Raw genomic sequence first — 12,788 nt, 5'->3', positions numbered from 1 at the left:
CCAGCAGGTGGCGCTATGACTGTAACTGAATATAAGCATGGTCATGTGTTCAGGACAGAACGCTTATCAAAAGTGTGAAGTTTGGGGCAGATTGGACATTCCATGCCTGAGTTACAGCAAATTCATATTTAATTGCAGTAATATCATTCTTTAGCACTTAGCTAAGTGTTTGCTATTATGTTTTAGCATGTCTCTAGTATGTTGGTAGGATGTTTAGCACCTACTGGCATTTTTTTATATGTTATTAGGAGTCAAGAACAGTGTTAAACGTCACTTCCTGTTGCCAGCAGGTGGCGCTATGACTATAACTAAATATGAGCATGGACATGTGTTCAAGAGATAACTCTTATCAAACGTGTGACGTTTGGGGTAGATTGTACATTGCCTTCTTGAGTAACAACAAAGTCCTGTTTCATTGAATTAGCATGCTTTAGCACTTAGCTAAGTATTGCTAGCATGTTTTAATATGTTTCTAGCATGTTTAGAACTCAATGGCATTTTTAACATGTTGCTAGAACGGCATCAACGTGTTAAACATGTCACTTCCTGTTGCCAGTAGGTGGCGCTATTACTATAACTGAATTTGAGCATAGGCATGCGTTCAGGCCATGATTCTTATCAAACATGTGAAGTTTGGGGCAGATTGGACGTTCCATGCCTGAGTTACAGCAAATTCCTATTTAATTGCAGTAATAGCATGCTTTATCACTTAGCTAAGTGTTTGCTAGCATGTTTCTAGTATGTTGCTAACCTGTTTAGCACTTGCTGGCTCTTTTATATATGTTATTAGGAGACCACAACAGTGTTAAACATGTCACTTCCTGTTGACAGCAGGTGGCGCTATTACTATAACTGAATATTCTCATGTAGATGTGTTCAGGCCATGACTCTTATCAAACGTGTGAAGTTTGGGGCAGATTGGACATTCCATGCCTGTGTTACAGCAAATTCCTATTTAATTGCAGCAATAGCATGCTTTAGCACTTAGCTAAGTGTTTGCTAGCATGTTTTAGCATGTTTCTAGTATGTTGTTAGCATGTTTAGCACTTGCTGGCACTTTTTTTATATGTTTTTATATGTCCACAACAGTGTTTAACATGTCACTTCCTGTTGCCAGCAGGTGGCACTATGACTGTAACTGAATATGAGCATGGTCATGTGTTCAGGACAGAACGTTTATTAAAAGTGTGAAGTTTGGCGCATATTGGACATTGCCTTCTTGAGTAACAACAACATCCTGTTTCATTGAATTAGTATGCTTTAGCACTTAGCTAAGTATTGCTAGCATGTTTTAACATGTTTCTAGCATGTTTAGACCTCAATGGCATTTTTAACATGTTGCTAGAATGGCATCAACGTGTTAAACATGACACTTCCTGTTGCCAGTAGGTGGCGCTATTACTATAACTGAATATTATCATGTAGATGTGTTCAGGACAGAACGCTTATCAAAAGTGTGAAGTTTGGGGCAGATTGGACATTCCATGCCTGAGTTACAGCAAATTCCTATTTAATTGCAATAATAGCATGCTTTAGCACTTAGCTAAGAGTTTGCTAGCATGTTTTAGCATGCTTCTAGTATGTTGTTAGCATGTTTCGCACTTGCTGGCACTTTTTTATATGTTATTAGGAGTCCATAACAGTGTTAAACATGTCACTTCCTGTTGCCAGCAGGTGGCGCTATGACTATAACTGAATATGAGCATGGCCATGTGTTCAGGACAGAACTCTTATCAAACGTGTGAAGTTTGGGGGAGATTGGACATTCCATGCCTGAGTTACAGCAACTTCCTGTTTCATGGCGAAACATCGAAATTTGTAAGGCCGCCGAGGACCCGCCCTTCGACGAAAACTCAAGATCTTCGCAATTTAACGTCGCAAAGGCCTTAAGATTACACTCACCAAATTTGAAGATGATCAGATTAAAACTGTAGGAGGAGTTCGTTAAAGTACGAGGCCTGAAAATGGCAAAAACTGCACAAAAATCTGAGAGGAAGTTCAAAATGGCTGACTTCCTGTTGTGTTTAGGGCTATGCTCCAAGAGACTTTTTTGTAGGTATTAGGTCATTACACGTATGTACCGAATTTCGTGCACGTACGTGGAACGTTGCAGGAGGCGCACTCCGTTGAACTTTTATAGGTGGCGCTATCGAGCCATTTTGCCCCGTCCAATTCTGAAACCTATATCAGATGTAAATTTTCGCCAGTTCTGACGCGTGTGCAAAGTTTCGTGAGTTTTCGCGCATGTTTAGGCCCTCAAAAATGCAATTCAATGCGGAGAAGAATAATAATAATAATTAAAGCTGCAAGCAGCGATGAAAGGGCCCTCGCACCCGTGCCATCAACACTCGGTGGCTTTAGTAAGACAGAGCATGGTTGGGAAATGTACATTTAAGGAGGTATATATAGTAAGAGTATGTCAAAGTCAGTTACAAAATGTTTTGTATAATGGTGATAATAGCATGCTTCATGACTCAGCTAAGTGTTGCTAGCATGTTTAGTCTGTTTCTAGCATGCTTAGTACACAATAATTATGTGGTTAGTACTGCATTACTGTGTTAACCATGTCAGTTTCTGTTGCCAGTAGGTGGCGTTATGACTATAACTGAATATGAGCATGGATGTGTGTTCAGGACAGAACTCTTATCAAACTTGTGAAGTTTGGTGCAAATTGGACATTGCCTTCTTGAGTAACAACAAAGTCATGTTTCATTGAATTAGCATTCTTTAGCACTTAGCTAAGCATTACTAGCATGTTTTAATATGTTTCTAGCATGTTTAGAACTCAATGGCATTTTTAACATGTTGCTAGAACGGCATCAACGTGTTAAACATGTCACTTCCTGTTGCCAGTAGGTGGCGCTATTACTATAACTGAACATTCTCATGTAGATGTGTTCAGGCCATGACTCTTATCAAAAGTGTGAAGTTTGGGGCAGATTGGACATTCCATGCCTGAGTTACAGCAAATTCCTATTTAATTGCAATAATAGCATGCTTTAGCACTTAGCTAAGAGTTTGCTAGCATGTTTTAGCATGTTTCTAGTATGTTGTTAGCATGTTTAACACTTGCTGGCACTTTTTTATATGTTATTAGGAGTCCATAACAGTGTTAAACATGTCACTTCCTGTTGCCAGCAGGTGGCGCTATTACTGTAACTGAATATAAGCATGGTCATGTGTTCAGGACAGAACGCTTATCAAAAGTGTGAAGTTTGGGGCAGATTGGACATTCCATGCCTGAGTTACAGCAAATTCATATTTAATTGCAGTAATATCATTCTTTAGCACTTAGCTAAGTGTTTGCTAGTATGTTTTATTATGTCTCTAGTATGTTGGTAGGATGTTTAGCATCTACTGGCATTTTTTTATATGTTATTAGGAGTCAAGAACAGTGTTAAACGTCACTTCCTGTTGCCAGCAGGTGGCGCTATGACTATAACTAAATATGAGCATGGACATGTGTTCAAGAGATAACTCTTATCAAACATGTGAAGTTTGGGGTAGATTGTACATTGCCTTCTTGAGTAACAACAAAGTCCTGTTTCATTGAATTAGCATGCTTTAGCACTTAGCTAAGTATTGCTAGCATGTTTTAATATGTTTCTAGCATGTTTAGAACTCAATGGCATTTTTAACATGTTGCTAGAACGGCATCAACGTGTTAAACATGTCACTTCCTGTTGCCAGTAGGTGGCGCTATTACTATAACTGAATTTGAGCATAGACATGTGTTCAGGCCATGATTCTTATCAAACGTGTGAAGTTTAGGGCAGATTGGACATTCCATGCCTGAGTTACAGCAAATTCCTATTTAATTGCAGTAATAGCATGCTTTAGCACTTAACTAAGTGTTTGCTAGCATGTTTCTAGTATGTTGCTAACCTGTTTAGCACTTGCTGGCTCTTTTTTATATGTTATTAGGAGACCACAACAGTGTTAAACATGTCACTTCCTGTTGACAGCAGGTGGCGCTATTACTATAACTGAATATTCTCATGTAGATGTGTTCAGGCCATGACTCTTATCAAACGTGTGAAATTTGGGGCAGATTGGACATTCCATGCCTGTGTTACAGCAAATTCCTATTTAATTGCAGCATTTGCATGCTTTAGCACTTAGCTAAGTGTTTGCTAGCATGTTTTAGCATGTTTCTAGTATGTTGTTAGCATGTTTAGCACTTGCTGGCACTTTTTTATATGTTTTTATATGTCCACAACAGTGTTTAACATGTCACTTCCTGTTGCCAGCAGGTGGCACTATGACTGTAACTGAATATGAGCATGGTCATGTGTTCAGGATAGAACGTTTATTAAAAGTGTGAAGTTTGGCGCAGATTGGACATTGCCTTCTTGAGTAACAACAACATCCTGTTTCATTGAATTAGCATGCTTTAGCACTTAGCTAAGTATTGCTAGCATGTTTTAACATGTTTCTAACATGTTTAGAAGTCAATGGCATTTTTAACATGTTGCTAGAATGGCATCAACGTGTTAAACATGACACTTCCTGTTACCAGTAGGTGGCGCTATTACTATAACTGAATATTCTCATGTAGATGTGTTCAGTACAGAACGCTTATCAAAAGTGTGAAGTTTGGGGCAGATTGGACATTCCATGCCTGAGTTACAGCAAATTCCTATTTAATTGCAATAATAGCATGCTTTAGCACTTAGCTAAGAGTTTGCTAGCATGTTTTAGCATGCTTCTAGTATGTTGTTAGCATGTTTAGCACTTGCTGGCACTTTTTTATATGTTATTAGGAGTCCATAACAGTGTTAAACATGTCACTTCCTGTTGCCAGCAGGTGGCGCTATGACTATAACTGAATATGAGCATGGTCATGTGTTCAGGACAGAACTCTTATCAAACGTGTGAAGTTTGGGGCAGATTGGACATTCCATGCCTGAGTTACAACAACTTCCTGTTTCATGGCGAAACATCGAAATTTATCAGGCCGCCGAGGACCCGCCCTTTGACGAAAACTCAAGATCTTCGCAATTTAACGTCGCAAAGGCCTTAAGATTACACTCACCAAATTTGAAGATGATCAGATTAAAACTGTAGGAGGAGTTCGTTAAAGTACGAGGCCTGAAAATGGCAAAAACTGCACAAAAATCTGAGAGGAAGTTCAAAATGGCTGACTTCCTGTTGTGTTTAGGGCTATGCTCCAAGAGACTTTTTTGTAGGTATTAGGTCATTACATGTATGTACCGAATTTCGTGCACGTACGTGGAACGTTGCGGGAGGCGCACTCCGTTGAAATTTTATAGGTGGCGCTATCGAGCCATTTTGCCCCGTCCAATTCTGAAACCTATATCAGATGTAAATTTTCGCCAGTTCTGATGCGTGTGCAAAGTTTTGTGAGTTTTCGAGCATGTTTAGGCCCTCAAAAATGCAATTAAATGCGGAGAAGAATAATAATAATTAAAGCTGCAAGCAGCGATGAAAGGGCCCTCGCACCCGTGCCATCAACACTCGGTGGCTTTAGGAAGGCAGAGCATGGTTGGGAAATGTACATTTAAGGAGGTATATATAGTAAGAGTATGTCAAAGTCAGTTACAAAATGTTTTGTATAATGGTGATAATAGCATGCTTCATGACTCAGCTAAGTGTTGCTAGCATGTTCAGTCTGTTTCTAGCATGCTTAGTACACAATAATTATGTGGTTAGTACTGCATTACTGTGTTAACCATGTCAGTTTCTGTTGCCAGTAGGTGGCGTTATGACTATAACTGAATATGAGCATGGATGTGTGTTCAGGACAGAACTCTTATCAAACATGTGAAGTTTGGTGCAAATTGGACATTGCCTTCTTGAGTAACAACAAAGTCATGTTTCATTGAATTAGCATTCTTTAGAACTTAGCTAAGCATTGTTAGCATGTTTTAACATGTTGCTAGAACGGCATCAACGTGTTAAACATGTCACTTCCTGTTGCCAGTTGGTGGCGCTATTACTATAACTGAACATTCTCATGTAGATGTGTTCAGGCCATGACTCTTATCAAAAGTGTGAAGTTTGGGGCAGATTGGACATTCCATGCCTGAGTTACAGCAAATTCCTATTTAATTGCAATAATAGCATGCTTTAGCACTTGGCTAAGAGTTTGCTAGCATGTTTTAGCATGTTTCTAGTATGTTGTTAGCATTTTTAACACTTGCTGGCACTTTTTTATATGTTATTAGGAGTCCACAACAGTGTTAAACATGTCACTTCCTGTTGCCAGCAGGTGGCGCTATGACTGTAACTGAATATAAGCATGGTCATGTGTTCAGGACAGAACGCTTATCAAAAGTGTGAAGTTTGGGGCAGATTGGACATTCCATGCCTGAGTTACAGCAAATTCATATTTAATTGCAGTAATATCATTCTTTAGCACTTAGCTAAGTGTTTGCTATTATGTTTTAGCATGTCTCTAGTATGTTGGTAGGATGTTTAGCACCTACTGGCATTTTTTTTATATGTTATTAGGAGTCAAGAACAGTGTTAAACGTCACTTCCTGTTGCCAGCAGGTGGCGCTATGACTATAACTAAATATGAGCATGGACATGTGTTCAAGAGATAACTCTTATCAAACGTGTGACGTTTGGGGTAGATTGTACATTGCCTTCTTGAGTAACAACAAAGTCCTGTTTCATTGAATTAGCATGCTTTAGCACTTAGCTAAGTATTGCTAGCATGTTTTAATATGTTTCTAGCATGTTTAGAACTCAATGGCATTTTTAACATGTTGCTAGAACGGCATCAACGTGTTAAACATGTCACTTCCTGTTGCCAGTAGGTGGCGCTATTACTATAACTGAATTTGAGCATAGGCATGCGTTCAGGCCATGATTCTTATCAAACATGTGAAGTTTGGGGCAGATTGGACGTTCCATGCCTGAGTTACAGCAAATTCCTATTTAATTGCAGTAATAGCATGCTTTATCACTTAGCTAAGTGTTTGCTAGCATGTTTCTAGTATGTTGCTAACCTGTTTAGCACTTGCTGGCTCTTTTATATATGTTATTAGGAGACCACAACAGTGTTAAACATGTCACTTCCTGTTGACAGCAGGTGGCGCTATTACTATAACTGAATATTCTCATGTAGATGTGTTCAGGCCATGACTCTTATCAAACGTGTGAAGTTTGGGGCAGATTGGACATTCCATGCCTGTGTTACAGCAAATTCCTATTTAATTGCAGCAATAGCATGCTTTAGCACTTAGCTAAGTGTTTGCTAGCATGTTTTAGCATGTTTCTAGTATGTTGTTAGCATGTTTAGCACTTGCTGGCACTTTTTTTATATGTTTTTATATGTCCACAACAGTGTTTAACATGTCACTTCCTGTTGCCAGCAGGTGGCACTATGACTGTAACTGAATATGAGCATGGTCATGTGTTCAGGACAGAACGTTTATTAAAAGTGTGAAGTTTGGCGCATATTGGACATTGCCTTCTTGAGTAACAACAACATCCTGTTTCATTGAATTAGCATGCTTTAGCACTTAGCTAAGTATTGCTAGCATGTTTTAACATGTTTCTAGCATGTTTAGACCTCAATGGCATTTTTAACATGTTGCTAGAATGGCATCAACGTGTTAAACATGACACTTCCTGTTGCCAGTAGGTGGCGCTATTACTATAACTGAATATTATCATGTAGATGTGTTCAGGACAGAACGCTTATCAAAAGTGTGAAGTTTGGGGCAGATTGGACATTCCATGCCTGAGTTACAGCAAATTCCTATTTAATTGCAATAATAGCATGCTTTAGCACTTAGCTAAGAGTTTGCTAGCATGTTTTAGCATGCTTCTAGTATGTTGTTAGCATGTTTCGCACTTGCTGGCACTTTTTTATATGTTATTAGGAGTCCATAACAGTGTTAAACATGTCACTTCCTGTTGCCAGCAGGTGGCGCTATGACTATAACTGAATATGAGCATGGCCATGTGTTCAGGACAGAACTCTTATCAAACGTGTGAAGTTTGGGGGAGATTGGACATTCCATGCCTGAGTTACAGCAACTTCCTGTTTCATGGCGAAACATCGAAATTTGTAAGGCCGCCGAGGACCCGCCCTTCGACGAAAACTCAAGATCTTCGCAATTTAACGTCGCAAAGGCCTTAAGATTACACTCACCAAATTTGAAGATGATCAGATTAAAACTGTAGGAGGAGTTCGTTAAAGTACGAGGCCTGAAAATGGCAAAAACTGCACAAAAATCTGAGAGGAAGTTCAAAATGGCTGACTTCCTGTTGTGTTTAGGGCTATGCTCCAAGAGACTTTTTTGTAGGTATTAGGTCATTACACGTATGTACCGAATTTCGTGCACGTACGTGGAACGTTGCAGGAGGCGCACTCCGTTGAACTTTTATAGGTGGCGCTATCGAGCCATTTTGCCCCGTCCAATTCTGAAACCTATATCAGATGTAAATTTTCGCCAGTTCTGACGCGTGTGCAAAGTTTCGTGAGTTTTCGCGCATGTTTAGGCCCTCAAAAATGCAATTCAATGCGGAGAAGAATAATAATAATAATAATTAAAGCTGCAAGCAGCGATGAAAGGGCCCTCGCACCCGTGCCATCAACACTCGGTGGCTTTAGGAAGACAGAGCATGGTTGGGCAATGTACATTTAAGGAGGTATATATAGTAAGAGTATGTCAAAGTCAGTTACAAAATGTTTTGTATAATGGTGATAATAGCATGCTTCATGACTCAGCTAAGTGTTGCTAGCATGTTTATTGTGTTTCTAGCATGCTTAGTACACAATAATTATGTTGTTAGTACTGCATAACTGTGTTAACCATGTCAGTTTCTGTTGCCAGTAGTTGGGGCTATGTCTATATCTGAATATTGCTATGTAGATGTGTTCAGTGCAGGACTTTTATCAAACATGTGAAGTTTGGGGCAGATTGGACATTGTATGCTTGAGTTACAACAACTTCCTTTAGCATTTCTAGCATGTTTTATGATGTTTCTAGCATTTTACATATTAATTTTGGGGTAGATTGGACATTGCATTCCTGAGTTACAGCAAATTCATATTTAATTGCAGTAATATCATGCTTTAGCACTTAGCTAAGTGTTTGCTAGTATGTTTTAGCATGTCTCTAGTATGTTGGTAGGATATTTAGCACCTACTGGCATTTTTTTATATGTTATTAGGAGTCCAGAACAGTGTTAAACGTCACTTCCTTTTGCCAGCAGGCGGCGCTATGACTATAACTGAATATGAGCATGGACATGTGTTCAAAAGATAACTCTTATCAAATGTGTGAAGTTTGGGGTAGATTGGACATTTTATGCTTAAGTTACAACAACTTCCTTGAGCTTTTATAGCATGCTTTAGAACTTAGCTAAGTGTTGCTAGCATGTTTCTTGCATGTTACATATTAAGTTTGGGGTAGATTGAACATCCCATGCCTGTGTTACAACAAATTCCCATTTAATTGCAGTAATATCATGATTTAGCACTTATCTAAGTGATTGATAGCATGTTTTAGCATGTTTCTAGTATGTTGTTAGCATGTTTAGCACATGCTGGCACTTTTTTATATGTTATTAGGAGTCCACAACAGTGTTTAACATGTCACTTCCTGTTGCCAGCAGGTGGCGCTATGACTGTAACTGAATATGAGCATGGTCATGTGTTCAGGACAGAACGCTTATCAAAAGTGTGAAGTTTGGGGCAGATTGGACATTGCCTTCTTGAGTAACAACAACATCCTGTTTCATTGAATTAGCATGCTTTAGCACTCAGCTAAGTTTTGCTAGCATGTTTTAACATGTTTCTAGCATGTTTAGAAGTCAATGGCATTTTTAACATCTTGCTAGAACGGCATCAACGTGTTAAACATGACACTTCCTGTTACCAGTAGGTGGCGCTATTACTATAACTGAATATTCTCATGTAGATGTGTTCAGGCCATGACTCTTATCAAACGTGTGACGTTTGGGGCAGATTGGACATTCCATGCCTGTGTTACAGCAAATTCCTATTTAATTGCAGCAATAGCATGCTTTAGCACTTAGCTAAGTGTTTGCTAGCATGTCTTAGCATGTTTCTAGTATGTTGTTAGCATGTTTAGCACTTGATGGCACTTTTTTTATATGTTTTTATATGTCCACAACAGTGTTTAACATGTCACTTCCTGTTGCCAGCAGGTGGCACTATGACTGTAACTGAATATGAGCATGGTCATGTGTTCAGGACAGAACGTTTATTAAAAGTGTGAAGTTTGGTGCAGAATGGACATTGCCTTCTTGCGTAACAACAACATCCTGTTTCATTGAATTAGCATGCTTTAGCACTTAGCTAAGTATTGCTAGCATGTTTTAACATGTTTCTAGCATGTTTAGAAGTCAATGGCATTTTTAACATGTTGCTAGAATGGCATCAACGTGTTAAACATGACACTTCCTGTTACCAGTAGGTGGCGCTATTACTATAACTGAATATTCTCATGTAGATGTGTTCAGGACAGAACGCTTATCAAAAGTGTGAATTTTTGGGCAGATTGGACATTCCATGCCTGAGTTACAGCAAATTCCTATTTAATTGCAATAATAGCATGCTTTAGCACTTAGCTAAGAGTTTGCTAGCATGTTTTAGCATGCTTCTAGTATGTTGTTAGCATGTTTAGCACTTGCTGGCACTTTTTTATATGTTATTAGGAGTCCATAACAGTGTTAAACATGTCACTTCCTGTTGCCAGCAGGTGGCGCTATGACTATAACTGAATATGAGCATGGTCATGTGTTCAGGACATAACTCTTATCAAACGTGTGAAGTTTGGGGCAGATTGGACATTCCATGCCTGAGTTACAGCAACTTCCTGTTTCATGGCGAAACATCGAAATTTGTCAGGCCGCCGAGGACCCGCCCTTCGACGAAAACTCAAGATCTTCGCAATTTAACGTCGCAAAGGCCTTAAGATTACACTCACCAAATTTGAAGATGATCAGATTAAAACTGTAGGAGGAGTTCGTTAAAGTACGAGGCCTGAAAATGGCAAAAACTGCACAAAAATCTGAGAGGAAGTTCAAAATGGCTGACTTCCTGTTGTGTTTAGGGCTATGCTCCAAGAGACTTTTTTGTAGGTATTAGGTCATTACACGTATGTACCGAATTTCGTGCACGTACGTTGAACGTTGCGGGAGGCGCACTCCGTTGAACTTTTATAGGTGGCGCTATCGAGCCATTTTGCCCCGTCCAATTCTGAAACCTATATCAGATGTAAATTTTCGCCAGTTCTGACGCGTGTGCAAAGTTTCGTGAGTTTTCGCGCATGTTTAGGCCCTCAAAAATGCAATTCAATGCGGAGAAGAATAATAATAATAATAATAAACAGAGCAATTCCAAGAGGGTCCTCACACCATCGGTGCTCGGGCCCTAATAAACAGAGCAATTCCAAGAGGGTCCTCACACCATCGGTGCTCGGGCCCTAATAATAAACAGAGCAATTCCAAGAGGGTCCTCACACCATCGGTGCTCGGGCCCTAATAAACAGAGCAATTCCAAGAGGGTCCTCACACCATCGGTGCTCGGGCCCTAATTAAAGATACATGGTTTTGATTTCACATTTGTTCAGTACTGTGGACTTTTGCTTAATTTTTGTAGAAGTGAAACAACATCAACTGATCATTATCCTAAACTCTTAACCTCTTTTTGAAACTTTGTATGACCCTTCCGGCCTATTTTTAGTTATTTCACTTTTGACTCTATGACTGATCTCTCTCTATCTTTTCTGATCTGCCTCTAAATGAATGAATGATTGAATAAATGAATAAATAAATACCTTTTACGTAAGCTAAACCCCTATGATCTCTATATACTTATCATCATATGTGTCATACTCTTAAGACCTGTTCACACCAAGAACGATAACTAAAATCCTAATGATAAAGTTCTAAAAATCATTCTAAATATGAAAGAACAGCAGAGCTCACACTACAACTATAACGATAACAGCACAGACGAACAATCTAGTTTGAATCACTTTCAGAACAATTTTTTCCCAGCTGATGAATGATAAAAACATTGACAGCCAATCAGAATCCATCCTGCTTTATAGAGCTCGAGCATTTAAAGCGACAGACGATAAAACTGCAGCACTCGCTTTAAATAAACCGAACGATATTGTGCATTGGTGTGAACACTAATATATCGTTATAGTTGTCGTTCTTGGTGTGAACAGGTCTTCAGTCATACTCATGTTCAGATGCAACATCTGAACTGGAGAGCAGATCCGGACTCACTCTCGTCTGTGCTTTTGATTGGCTGTCTCTTCTGCAGTCTGTCGTTCCCGGTGCTGAACTGACGCAGAAGGACTTTGTGCTGCAATGAGAGAGGACTGTCACATGACACTTCTTCAGCACTGAAGGAAATACTGCAGAAACTGTGTTTGTTTTTATTTTTCCCCTCACCTTTTTCTGGGAGGGCCGGCCATCTTCGGAGCTGCGAAAAAAATGTATGAGTGTTATGAATATGAGCAGATCTGTTAACCTCATGAAGCACACTGTACTTTGTATACTGTACTTTATACTTTTATTTCAGGAAGTTACATGCATTTAGTATAATTGTAAAAATCCACCTTCAGGTTGTGGTTCACGTGACTTTTTGATGTGACATTTTTAACATAAGAATAACTTTTATATTGTTAGTAGTAATACATCAAGATGAACACTTATTTACAGCAAATATGATCCATCAGGCTTTTGAGGAAGGTTTATTTGTTAATCTCTCACTCATCATTGTTTTACATAGCATTATATGTTTTAAAACTTCAGAGCTTTGATCA

General features: G+C 39.1%; 1 protein-coding gene across 4 annotated transcripts in view; it reads right to left on the bottom strand.

The window, feature by feature from the left end:
* The window catches only part of rapgef4a (Rap guanine nucleotide exchange factor 4a), a 101,186-nt gene that overhangs the window by 22,765 nt on the left and 65,633 nt on the right, over positions 1-12,788 (bottom strand). For all 4 annotated transcript variants that reach the window (XM_079880275.1, XM_079880277.1, XM_079880278.1 and 1 more), the window contains 2 exons: positions 12,415-12,445; positions 12,247-12,325 (listed from right to left, as the gene is read on the bottom strand). In XM_079880275.1, the coding sequence (XP_079736401.1) occupies positions 12,247-12,325; positions 12,415-12,445 (110 nt within the window). The remainder of the gene's footprint in view (positions 1-12,246; positions 12,326-12,414; positions 12,446-12,788) is intronic.

The sequence above is a fragment of the Squalius cephalus genome (assembly GCF_949319135.1).
Source record: "Squalius cephalus genome assembly, chromosome: 9".
NCBI classification, from domain to species: domain Eukaryota; kingdom Metazoa; phylum Chordata; class Actinopteri; order Cypriniformes; family Leuciscidae; genus Squalius; species Squalius cephalus.
The sequence above is the reverse complement of the archived record's forward strand: the minus strand, read 5'-3'. Positions and strand labels throughout refer to the sequence as shown.